Below are 13,172 nucleotides of genomic sequence, written 5' to 3'. Positions count from 1 at the left end.
GTGTTATAGGGATGAGAACAGAGGAGGTGTTCTTTATCCCAGAAAAAGACAACTGGGCAGGGCTGACATAATTGTTTGGAATTTTGGTACAGCAAAGTCACTGATCCATCTGCTCAAAACAGGAAGTTGGGTGTTCACTGTATATTTTCAACTAGGATGATTCAATATACATTTTTCTGTGCTTGCACAGTTTTTAATTAGTTCAAACACGTACACACATGCATTAACTTGAGGTAGTTACATTTCTTGAATTTCTTTTATATGGCTGTCATACGGAGAAAACATTTTCATTGATACCTATTTATGACAACTAAACACATTGTACAAATCACTGCAAAAGAAAAGTTCATACAAACATACGCTTAAAAAATTATTTTAATTGCAGTTTTATTGATTCTTCAATATTTTAGATTCTTCATGGGGACTGATAACCCTTTGAGGCTGAGTTCACACTGCAGCATGGAGCGGCTCACGGCAGTGGTGCGGTGTGTCCCTGTTCACTGTTTCAGGTCCGATTTCAATCTGAATTTTTGGCTGAATTCGGACCTGAAACAGACCAGAAGACGCACAGGACTCCTCCGTAGATGTGTGAATCGGCTCCACAGAGAGCCGGTCACAATCTCCCAACATTATTGTGAACCCAGGCTTACGCTTGTTTACAATTGGATTCTTGTTTATGTCTTCAGCATAAAGATTTACTAAAGTATTTATTTCCCCTAAAAGGTTAAGAAACACAGACAAAATTACCACAGAATCAGAAGAATAAGTAGCACACATTTACTAAATAAAAAAAAAACATTACCTGGAAGAGTCAGGATGTGGCTTAGTCCGACCTTGAGTTGTCATCTCCCAGATGCTGTTAGCCATTTCATTGCCAATATATGTCAGGACCAGAGTCAGCTCAAGGGGCCAGTCATCAAGATCCAAGGAGCGCACTCGGGACAAATGTGTTCCAAGATTCCGATGGATTCCAGAGCATTCAATGCAGATCAGGGCACCCAGATTCAAGCTGGCCCAAGTAGGATCTAGTGGACAAAGAATGTTATAGAAAGGATACTACTGCGTTGTACCTCTAACTTTTCTCCGTAGTTTTCCTATTCATTTTTGACATTACTGAACTAGAAAATATGGTCAGTAGGCAGACATGAGGAACAGAAAATCAGGGCTTAGCTTTAGAATGGTTGTGCTGAGCTCAGGTCCACTAGCTGGCAACTAGGAATGATCAAAGCATGCAAAATTTACATTTGCCAGTTTACATTGGCCACCACAGCGATCACAAATGTAAACATTACTACAGAATCGGTCTGGGTTTTAATTGCTGTCAAAGCACTAGCTTATATGAAAAATATACATTTCTCATATTTCACATATTATATCACTAATAGTACTCAAGCAATCTAAACTTTAGACCTAAAGCAGGGATTTTTGTAGCCTCCAAAATGTGTTGGTCTTTCTTTACTGACTGCCAGGTCAAATAAAGACCATACTGGACACTTAACAGTGGGTTGGTGCTCCCATCATTTCTTATCTTTGAAGAATTCTACACAGACCACATGTAAAGCCTCTGTATGGATGGGGAGCTGCCAGCTAATCCCATGAACTAAACCTACAAACAAATGCTTGTACATATTCCCACTAAAACCCTCTACCCAAAAGCCCTATTTTTACAATTGCTGCTCTTTTTATTATTGTTGTCCGCATTAGCGGAGCTTTACTTGCATTTCCTGTCCCAAGAGGTACAACAGAAATGAACTGAAATCACATCTGCGTCAGTTGTTAGCAGAACAAGTGTCCCCATTGGTAGATATCCCTTCTACATCTGTTCAGGCGTCAACTGTAAAATTGTGGATTTGGGGAATTGGTGACTAGGGATGGGCTGAACACTCCCAGGTTGGGTTTGCACCAGAACATGCGAACAGGCAAAAAGTTCTAGCGAACATGCGAACCTTATTAAAGTCTATGAGACACGAACATGAAAAATCAAAAGTGATCATTTTAAAGGCTTATATGCAAGTTATTGCCATATAAAGTGTATGGGGACCCGAGCACTGTCCTAGGGGACATGTATCAATGCAACAAAACTGTTTTTAAGAGCAGTGATTTTAATAATGCATAAAGTGAAACAATAAATACGTAATATTCCTTTAACTATTGTGCCTGGGGTGTCCCCTTAGTCTGCCTGTAAAGTGGCGCATCGGTGCAATGTGTAGAACAGCGCCGCTGCAAAATTACATTTTTAAAGGAAAATTTTTTCATTTAAACTTGCTTGCGGCTGTAATGTATTGCCGGCTCCCTGCAATATAGATAAAAAATAAAGGAAAGCAATCAGCATGGGTTCCCCCCAGCCCATACCAGGCCCCTCGGGTCTGGTATGGATTTTAAGGGGAAGTCCACGTAAAAAAAAAAAATGGGCGTGGGTTCCCCTCCAAAATCCATACCAGATCCTTATCCGAGCATGCAGCATTGAGAAAAAAAAAGAAAAAAAAAGTGTCCCGTGATGTACATCCATCGTCGATCACCTGACAGACCCAAAAAATAGAAAAATAAAAAAATACGCCTCCATGGCAGGCTTCCAGGTGACTGCTGTCTTTTGGCTTTGACAGCTGTTATAGGCAAGGGCTGGGCCACCCGCTGATGTAACCGAATGACCCCGCCCCCTCTGACATCACATAACATCAGAAGGGGCGGGGTCACTCAGTTACATCACTGGGTGGCCCCGCCCTTGCCTATATAACAGCTGTCACAGCAAGAGACAGCAGTCGCCGGGTGGCCTCCCATCGGCGTAAATGAAGATGAATGGACATTGTGGGACACTTTTTTCTTTATTAATAAAGGAATTGTCAAAAACTCTCTGTTGTGTTTTTACTTTTTTTGGTGAATGTGTTGGGGTGCCTGATACCCATTCACATGCGAGGGGTGGGATCTGGGGGCTCCCTTGTTAAATCACCCTCCCCATGTTGAGGGAAAGCGGCCTGGTATGGTCCAGGAGGGGGGCATTTGCCTGCCCCCCCCTTTCCTGACCTGCCAGGCTGCTTGCTCTGATAAGGGTCTGGTATGGATTTTGGGGGGACCCCACGCCAATGTTGAGTTCCACCTGGTGGGCATGTCACAAATGAGGCAGTTGTTGGGCAGGTTGAATTCCCGTTGAATGTCAGCCAGCTGAGCACTGGCATTGGATGACCGCTGGAAATGACCACAGACCTTTCAGGCTTGCCTCAGCAGACCTTGTAAACCTGGGTACCTGGTAAATTTGCACCACCAAATTTAGGACGTGTGCCAAGAATGGAACATGGGTCAAGTGTTCCTGTCGGAGGGTGGAGGGAAGGTTGGTGCCATTGTTGCATACAACCATTCCTGGCTCAAGCTGCCATGGCGTAATCCATCTCTGAGCCTGCCCCTGTAGAGCTGACAGAATCTCTGCCCCAGTGTGGCTCCTGTCCCCTAGACAGGCCAACCGAAGCACCGCATGGCATCTTTTAGCCTTGCGTAGCCCCTTGAACGCTTAGGGAGCACTGCTGGTTCAGAGGACAATTCTGCAGAAGAGGCCATAGAGGAAGAAGAGAAGGGGGTGGAGCAGACAGATGTAGCAGAATCACCACCAGCTTTTTGGAGGCGTATTGGCGGAACAAGCTCCAACATTGAATCCTGTCCTGCATCCTTCCCAGCTGCCAGAAGTTACCCAGTGCACCGTGAAGCAAAGGCAATGTCCCTGACAATGCCTGCTTGACCATGGGATATGAACCTTGCTGCTGACCGCCCTGTCCAACGAGGCCAAAACATTGCCTTCCACATGACGGTAGAGAGCTGGAATCTGCACACCGCTCTGTTTATAGGTGAGAGGCAGGTGGCATGCAATCAGCGGTGATCCCCATGTCGCACTTCCACGTTCCAGGCTGGAACGCACGTGGCGCCGGGCGATGATGTCATCGCGCTGGCACCGTAGGCGTTTCAGCGTGGAACACACTATGACGCTGAGAGCACTCGTTACAGTAAGCGAAAGATCTCCCGAGCGAAAATGGAAGCCAGTTACTTAGATGTGGGCAACTTCTTAAAGCGGATGTGCCACTAAAAAACTATATTAAAAGCCAGCAGGTACAAATACTGCAGCTGCTGACTTTTAATATAAGGACACTTACCTGTCCTGGAGTCCAGCGGTGATCGCAGCAGATGACGAGCCGATCACCCTGCTGCTCCCCCCTCCATCCACGGTGAGGGAACCAGGAAGTGAAGCGCTCCGGCTTCACTGCCCGGTTCCCTACGGCGCATGCGCGAGTCGCGCTGCGCCCGCCGATTGGCTCCCGCTGTGTGCTGGGAGCCGAGTGTTCCCAGCATACAACGGGGGGGCGACGGGAAGCGGAGGAAAAACCCGTCCTTTGCCCGTATCGTAGGGCCGGAAGTGGGTGCAGATACCTGTCTGTAGACAGGTATCTGCACCCCCCTCCCCCCTGAAAGGTGTCAAATGTGACACCGGAGGGGGGGAGGGTTCCGATCAGCGGGACTCCACTTTAGAGTGGAGATCCGCTTTAAGTGGAATACAATAAGACACCACCATAAGGTAACTCCACAATGAATTCCATAGACAGGTGGGTCCAAGGCCTCTCTCCATTGGGTATGGGTTGTAGGAGACCGACTGGAAGGTGTCATAGAGTCTTACTCTGAGCACACAGGGAACAAGCAGCTACGAAGGCGGCTATATCAGCACGAAGACTAGGCCACCAGAATTGTCGAGAAATGGCCCAAAAGAGTTGATTCTTCCCAGGGTGACCAGCAGCCTTGGGAGAATGGTAAGTCTGGAGCACAGCAGTACGGAGACTCTCAGAGACAAAGCAGCGGTCACAAGGTTTCTCAGGAGGAGCTTGGACCCGAGTGTCAAGAATTTTGTCACCCAAAGGAGAAGTGAGACTGGTGCGAACCGTAGCCAGAATACGATCAGAAGGAATCACAGGAACCAACTCCATCTTGGAAGTGGAGGAAAATTGCCACGGCAAAGTGTCAGTCCTTACATTCTTAGTACCAGGTAAGAATGAGATAATGAATTGAATTCAAACTTGACAAGAAAAGACCCCATTGTGCCCTTCTGGGAGAGAGGCGTTTAGCCTCAGACAAGAATTTGAGATTCTTATGGTCAGTAAGAATGAGAACCGGCACAGCATCTTCGAGCAGATATCTCAATTCTTTCAGAGCTAAAATGATCGCTAACAGCTCTCTGTCCCCAATCTCATAATTGCATTCTGCAGGTGACAATTTCTTAGAAAAGTAGCCACAAGGATGCATAGCGCTCTGAGGTAGGACATTGAGACAGAAGGGCACCAACTCCAGTCTTAGAAGCATTAACCTCAAGGATAAAGGGTAACGTAAGATCAGGATGTGCCAACACAGGAGCAGAAACAAAGGCATCCTTGAGGCTCTCAAAGGCCCTAATGGACTCCGGAGACCAACTTTGTGAGTTACCATCCTTTCTGGTCATATCGGTCAAGGGCTTGACTAGAGACGAAAAGTTACGAATAAACTTCCGATAATAATTGGCAAAGCCAAGAAAAAATTGCAGAGGATGTAACCCCATGGTTCGGGTAATACTCGAGGCGGGTGCCTGCACAGAGACAGCCTGCAACACAGGTTGTACCGGAGCAGAAACAGTGGGAGATTCCAGGTGAGCGGTGCGACTCAGGAGCGTCTGTGACACTATGGCAAACTGATCCATGCAGTGATTCTGGTCATCCAATCTGGAAAAAATATTACCAACAAGTGGATTAACTGCATGTTCTGAATTCATGGCCTTCGCCTACTGTCAGAAACCATGAATCAGACCAAGACAGAAGTACAGTTAAATCACACTTGTTTAATAATAATAAAAAAAGTAAATCTAACAAACATAGTTAAAACATAGCCAAAGTTCTGTAACCGGAACGGATAGTCAGACAAGCAAGGAAGTCAGGAAGCCAGGGATCGGTGTAGTGGAACAGCAAGCAGGATCTGGAACCAGAAGGGGCGTCAGCCAAGCAAGTCTTTAACAGGCACAGATAAGAGAGTCTCTGTGATGTTGACCAGGCGAAGGCAGAGAAGATCTGGGCTGCACGGCTTAAGTAAGCAGGACTGACGAGTATGATATCGACAGGTGAGTTAGTTACTGTGGAGAGATGGGAGCTGGAAATAAATTGACAGCTGAATGACCAGCTCAGAGAAGGAAGGGCTGATCCCAGCCCTGACACAGCTGCGTTGAAAGGCAAACTAGTTTTAGCCTGGGTGACAGATGATGAGGACGACTTAGTTATCCACTCCACCAACTCTTCTGCATGTTGTGGCTCAATAACACAGCCAGCACTGCAGCAGAGAAAAAGCGCCCCCCGCCTGCAGAGGATGCACCATGTCCGTGACCACCACTTTTCAGTGTTGACACAGAGGCTGAGTCAAGAAAGAAAGAATCCGCCGCTCCAGGTGTATACAATCCCAATTGGAACCAGGTAGGAGTTCTAGCCTCGACCCGCCTCCGTGGAATACTTAGAGAAAAAGAAATGGCTGCACATACAAAGGTTCAAAAATGTGCCTTTATTGAAAATCACCAGAATACACCAGGACACCAGATATTTAGTCACGTAGACGCGTTTAACACATCCAAACTGTGCTTAGTCATTGGATGTGTGAAACGCATCTACGTGACTAAATATCTGGTGTCCTGGTGTATCCTGGTGATTTTTAATAAAGCCACGTTTTTGGAACCTTTGGATGTGCAGCCATTTCTTATTTTCCTGGAAAAGGACATGGGGGTCCTAGTAGATGACAGGCTCAGCAATGGCATGGAATGCCGCACCTGGAGTATGCTGTCCATTTCTGGGCACCAGTCCTCAGGAAAGATGTGCTAGAACTGAAGAGAGTGCAGAGAAGGACAAAAAAACGAATAAAGGGACTGGAGGACCTTAGTTATGAGGATAGGTTACGAGCACTGAACTTGTTCTCTCTTGGGAGGAGACGCTTGAGAAGGGGATATGATTTCAGTGTACAAATACTGGGGACCCCACCATAGGGAGAACATTTTTCCACGAAAGGGAATTTAAAAAGACACGTGGCCATTCACAAAAATTGGAGGAAAAGCGGTTCAACCCTAAAACTGCGTAGAGGGTTCTTTACTGTAAGAGTGGTTAGAATGTGTAATTCTCTTCCACAGGCAGTGGTTTCAGCGGGGAGCATTGTTAATTTCAAAAAAGAATTAGATAAGCACCTGAACAACCACAACATACAGGGATATACCATGTAACACGGACATAAAATCACACACATAGGTTGGACTTGATGGGCTTTTGTCTTTTTTCAACCTTGCCTACTATGTGGGAGGTAGAATCTTGCGCCAAAATTATATGAATAAATCAAAATAAATTAATCAGCAAAACAATAATAAATAATCAGCAATAATATTTAAACATACATAAGTGAAAAACGAATAAAATAAGTGGATGGTGAGGTATTGATAAGGAACATTAAGTTAAATAAAGATAGTGTCCATCAAAATGCAAAGCTCCCTAATGAGGGAGATGACATTAACCAATAATGTGCAATAGAACAGTCCAAACGGTGAATATGCTTGCAAGATGTATCCACTTAATCTGTGCAGACTTCCACCTCCACCAGAAATAAAGGAAAAAATAATCATCGCAAAAAAGTGCTCATGGATGGCACCTTACCAGAAGATGTTGACCTCTTTAACTAAAAAGAGGTCAAGTATGCATGGGTTAAAACCATAGAATCCAGGCGAGGCCCCAGATAGCTCGATAACATCAGATTTAACACCATATAAAGCAAATCAGAAGAGAAATTGCCATAGAGTAATAACGTTTTATTTAAAATATAATAAGACAGGCAACGCCAAATGGCCCCTTACTTGAAAGGTGCCTTAACCCGGCACCAGAGGCGCACTGGTCATGCAAATACCTACGGACTTCCGGTCTTGCTGGTCCTCTCCTGCCGAGAGGTGGAACGCACGTCGCTTGCAGGCTTCCTGGAGCGTGGGACCGTCTCTCCACAATCATCCAACGCAGACCAGCCTCATTGCCGGGTTAAGGCACCTTTCAAGTAAGGGGCCATTTGGCGTTGCCTGTCTTATTATATTTTAAATAAAACGTTAATACTCTATGGCGATTTCTCTTCTGATTTGCTTTATATGGTGTTGAATCTGATGTTATCAAGCTATCTGGAGCCTCGCCTGGATTCTATGGTTTTAACCCATGCATACTTGACCTCTTTTTAGTTAAAGAGGTCAACATCTTCTGGTAAGGTGCCATCCATGAGCACTTTTTTGCGGTGATAATTTTTTCCTTTATTTCTGGTGGAGGTGGAAGTCTGCACAGATTAAGTGGATACATCTTGCAAGCATATTCACCGTTTGGACTGTTCTATTGCACATTATTGGTTAATGTCATCTCCCTCATTAGGGAGCTTTGCATTTTGATGGACACTATCTTTATTTAACTTAATGTTCCTTATCAATACCTCACCATCCACTTATTTTATTCGTTTTTCACTTATGTATGTTTAAATATTATTGCTGATTATTTATTATTGTTTTGCTGATTAATTGTTTATTTAGTTAATTCAGTTGATCACTATTCCTAGCACGTCCGTCTTTTTCACTTGCCTACTATGTAATTATATACTGTACATATATATATACTAAACTGCCTGCATGCCACTAACTAACCTGCCTAATCTAGCTCAAGTTCTCTTAATCTCCTCCACGTATCACACTACATACAGCCACCATATGAGCAGCCTTATATAGTGTGGGGCGTGAACTTGGGACAATCATGGCTCTCACAGCAATATGTGTTGTGATTGGTCAAAGCATGCACCTGACCTGATCTCGCAGTGCAATATGGGGTGCTCCGTGGCTCTCCGATTTGCAGTGAACGCCCCATAAGTTTGTTATGCGAACAAACACCCGATGTTCAAGTTGAACTGCCATTCGACTCGAACATCGGGCCATCCCTATTGGTGACAATGCCCTCAGAATAAAAAAAGCAAGGCTAAATACAATAATTATGCTTTAGGAGGGCACATTCATACAATCAGAAAGTAGTTAAATTTTTAAAGGCAGTAAAGACTTAGGGCCAGATTCACCAAAGAGATATCTCCTGATACGCCGTCGTATCTCTGTTTCTATCTATGCGACTGATTCATAGAATCAGTTACGCATAGATATCCATAAGATCCGACAGGTGTAATTGTTTTACACTGTCGGATCTTAGGATGCAGTACCGCGGCCGCCGCTGGGGGGAGTTTGCATCGTAAACCAGCGTCGGGTATGCAAATTAGGAGTTACGGCGATTCCCGACGGATTTTCGCGTTCGCTACGTTCGCTAGTCTAGTTTCCCGTCGCAAAGTTAGTCGTCGTTTGACCTGCCCTAACTTTACTCAGCAATCGTATTGCTGTTTAAAGTATGGCCGTCGTTCCCGCGTCGAAATTTTAAATTTAACGTCGTTTGCCTAACACGTCCGGGAATACGGAAGTACGCTACGCGCGTCGCCGTTCGAAAAAATGACGTCACGGCACGCAAAGCACGGCGGGAATTGCGAAACTGAGCATGCGCAGTAGGTCCGGCGCGGGAGCGTGCCTAATTTAAATGGCACACGCCCATTTGAATTGGCCCGCCTTGCGCCGGAGGCTGCCAGCGTAGTTTTCATCGCAAGTGCTTTGTGAATCAGGCACTTGCGATGAAAACTTGCGGCGGTGTAACTTATCTACGATACGTTACGCCGCCGCAGTTCTATGTGAATCTGGCCCTTAATGTAAAGAATTGTAAACAATTAAAAAATATATGGGATTTGGACTACTTTCAACATTTCTAATTTTATGGGTGAATATGATTTTTTTTGGGCACATTTTCCATGCTGTTGGTCAAGTCCAGTAGAGTAGTGGATTATCAATATTTTAAGTTAAGAAACTTCCAGAAGAAAAAGGGGAAAGCATCATAAAAGGTAAGTAATGTGGAGAAAAATTGTTGATGTGAGTTTTCCCAGTATCACAAATATTTACAAATGTAAAAATATACCATACATTATGCATTGATAATTTTTAGTGTTTGTATTTTTTCATGATCAGGCAATGGGCAGTTTGCTAGGAAGACCTATAGGGGCAGATCCACATACACCTGCGCCGCTAAGATACACTACGCCGCTGTAACTTACTTTGCTTTGGTTTGAATCCACAACGAATCCGCGCCATAAGTTACGGCGGCGTAGTGTATCTCTTGCGGCGTAAGGGCGCGGAATTCAAATGGCTGTGATGGGGGCGTGTTTTATGTTAATACGTCGTGACCCGACGTAATCAACGTTTTTTTTTAACTGCGCATGCGCCGTCCCTGGGGGTATCCCAGTGCGCATGCTCGAAAATTAAACCGGAACCAGCCAATGCTTACGACGGTGACGTCCTTCTACGCAAATTCCTATTCGTGAACGACTTACGCAAACGACGCAAAAAATTCAAAATTGTACGTGGGAAGGACGGCCATACTTAACATTGAGTACGCCTCAGAACAGCAGCTTTAACTATACGCCGGAAAAAGCCGAACGCAAACGACGGAAAAAAATGCGCCGGGCCGACGTACGTTCGTGGATCGCCGTAAATAGCTAATTTGCATACTCGACGCAGATTACGATGGAAACGCCACCTAGCGGCCGCCGAAAAATTGCATCTAAGATCCAAAGGCGTACGAAGACGTACGCCTGTCGGATCTAGCCGAGATGCCGTCGTATCTTGTTTTGAGGATTCAAAATAGATATGACGTGGGAATGATACGTCGGCGTAATTTCTTTGTGGATCTACCCCATAGTATGTGGCCGAACACTTTTTCCTGACGCCAACATGGCAGCATACATGTGATATAGCTCCACCCCTATATTCACCCACAGGACCTGTTTAAATCTATACAAGGAAAGCTAGAGAACCGCCTCCATTTTTATGTCTTTAAGTTATGTCTTTATGTTGGCTGATTAGCACAGTGCCGCTGCCTCAGGTGCTACAGGGAAGATCAGAGGCTCGCACATCAATGGACTTTGACGCAATGATGGTCCAGGCTTACATGACCATTGTAATAAAGTTTAATTATACATTTTAGCCCTCCCTATTTAGCTAGTTATTTATCACATGTCTGCTGCCATATTGGCATCAGTAAAACTGAAAATGTTATCAAATACTGTAATTTTCTTTTCCTGACACCAATCCATGACAGAATAAAAACCCTCCCTTTTTTGATCTTATTTTTATGAAGAATGGGGGAGATTGCTCTAGCTTTCCTTTTATAGATTTAAACAGGCCCTCTGGGTGGATAAAGGGGCAGAGCTATATCACATCAGCCTGAAGACTCTGGACAAGAAGCAGGTACATTTATAATGTAAACAATTGCTAGCTATGTAAAATAATACATACATACATATTCCAATTGCCTGCCTTTTGTGCTAAACCCTTGCTTTCAGTGCTTTAAGTGACCGACCCAGGATAAAATGCAGGGTTTGAATGTTTCCTTAATAACATATGTTGAAGTAAACTGGTGTGCCATTTTACTATGCCCTCTATTTAAAAGTAAAGAGAATGATATATACTTGGTGCATTGCAGTCTACGCAGAAATTATTCCCTTTTGCGTTGCGGATAGCTTGGATGGCTACAGCTTCACTTTGACTGTCCAAGCGAGCCTTAAAAAAAGTACACAAAAGTTTTAGTTCATAAATGAGCAGTAACATATTTGTTCTACATATTCTGTGATATTTACTGTGCATTTTAACTATCTAGAACCTTTTCAATACTTGTCACCATTGTCTTCAATACTTGTCACATATCTAGCAGAAAAAGATGTATACATATAAAAACAATTAGATTTACCTTATATAGTCTAAACAGACATTTTACTGAATATATATACCCTTTATCCTATATGCAGCCACTACATTGAGCACCGGTGAAGTGTCAACCCATCAGGTACAGTACATCCACAAAGTTGCAGAAAACACTAAGGGCCAGATTCACAAAAGAGATACGACGGCGTATCTCCTGATACGCCGTCGTATCTCTGAGAGTATCTATGCGGCTGATTCATAGCATCAGTTACGCATAGATAGCCCTAAGATCCGACAGGTGTAATTGACTTACACCATTGGATCTTAGGATGCAATACTTCGGCCGCCGCTGGGTGGAGTTTGCGTCGTTTTCCAGAGTTGGGTATGCAAATTAGCTTTTACGGCGATCCACGAAGGTACGCGCGTTCGTTACGTCGTCGCTAGTCGGTTTTTCCCGTCGCAAAGTTAGGTCTGCTTTTTCATGGCTTAACTTTAGACGAGCCATGTTAAAGTATGGCCGTCGTTCCCGCGTCGAATTTCACATTTTTTTTTTTTGCGTAAGTCGTCCGGGAATACGAAAGTACGTTACGCACGTCGCCATTAAAAACATTACGTTGGGCGGCGTCATTTCGCGCAAAGCACGGCGGGAAATTTCAAAACGGAGCATGCGCAGTACGTTCGGCGCGGGAACGCGCCTAATTTAAATGGTCCCCGCCTCATTTGAATTAGGCGGGCTTGCGCCGGACGTCTTTACGTTACTCCGCCGCAAGTTTACACTCAAGTGCTTTGTGAATCAAGCACTTACGAGGAAAACTTGCGGCGGTGTAACGTAAAGACGATACGTTACGCCGCCGTGGATCTTTATGAATCTGGCCCTAAGATTTATAATTGGCATATTCTGCAATTCATTTTAAGAAGATATTATAAGTGAATCTCCTATTGTGTTTACAGTAACCAGCTGTAATATGTACTTGCAACTTACACATGTGGTGGAAGCCATGTTGAACAAAGATACTTCATAACAATAAATATATTTTTTGCATAGGTTGGGGATACAAATGTATATACATGCTTGAAGGGCTAGCTCACCAAACTATAGGTCATAAAGATGGATAAGTAAGCTGAAGCCTAAATTTCAGGAAATCCAAAACAAGTGGGATCCTTTAGTTTGTAGCTTGAAATTATTCTCCGTGGCTATTCATGAATCTGTGGCTTTTATTTTTAAAGGGTCGGAGTCCCGCTGATCGGCACCCTCCCCCCTCCGGTGTCACATTTGACACCTTTCAGGGGGGAGGGGGTTGCAGATACCTGTCTACAGACAGGTATCTGCACCCACTTCCGGCCCTACGAT

At 44.5% G+C, this 13,172-nt stretch overlaps 1 protein-coding gene across 2 annotated transcripts in view; it reads right to left on the bottom strand.

Moving 5' to 3' along the window:
* The window catches only part of AGAP2 (ArfGAP with GTPase domain, ankyrin repeat and PH domain 2), a 319,347-nt gene that overhangs the window by 34,376 nt on the left and 271,799 nt on the right, over window positions 1-13,172 (bottom strand). For both annotated transcript variants that reach the window (XM_040340872.1, XM_040340873.1), the window contains 2 exons: window positions 11,590-11,680; window positions 803-1,025 (listed from right to left, as the gene is read on the bottom strand). In XM_040340872.1, the coding sequence (XP_040196806.1) occupies window positions 803-1,025; window positions 11,590-11,680 (314 nt within the window). The remainder of the gene's footprint in view (window positions 1-802; window positions 1,026-11,589; window positions 11,681-13,172) is intronic.

This window comes from Rana temporaria, chromosome 2, assembly GCF_905171775.1.
Source record: "Rana temporaria chromosome 2, aRanTem1.1, whole genome shotgun sequence".
In the NCBI taxonomy this organism is placed as follows: domain Eukaryota; kingdom Metazoa; phylum Chordata; class Amphibia; order Anura; family Ranidae; genus Rana; species Rana temporaria.
The sequence above is the reverse complement of the archived record's forward strand: the minus strand, read 5'-3'. Positions and strand labels throughout refer to the sequence as shown.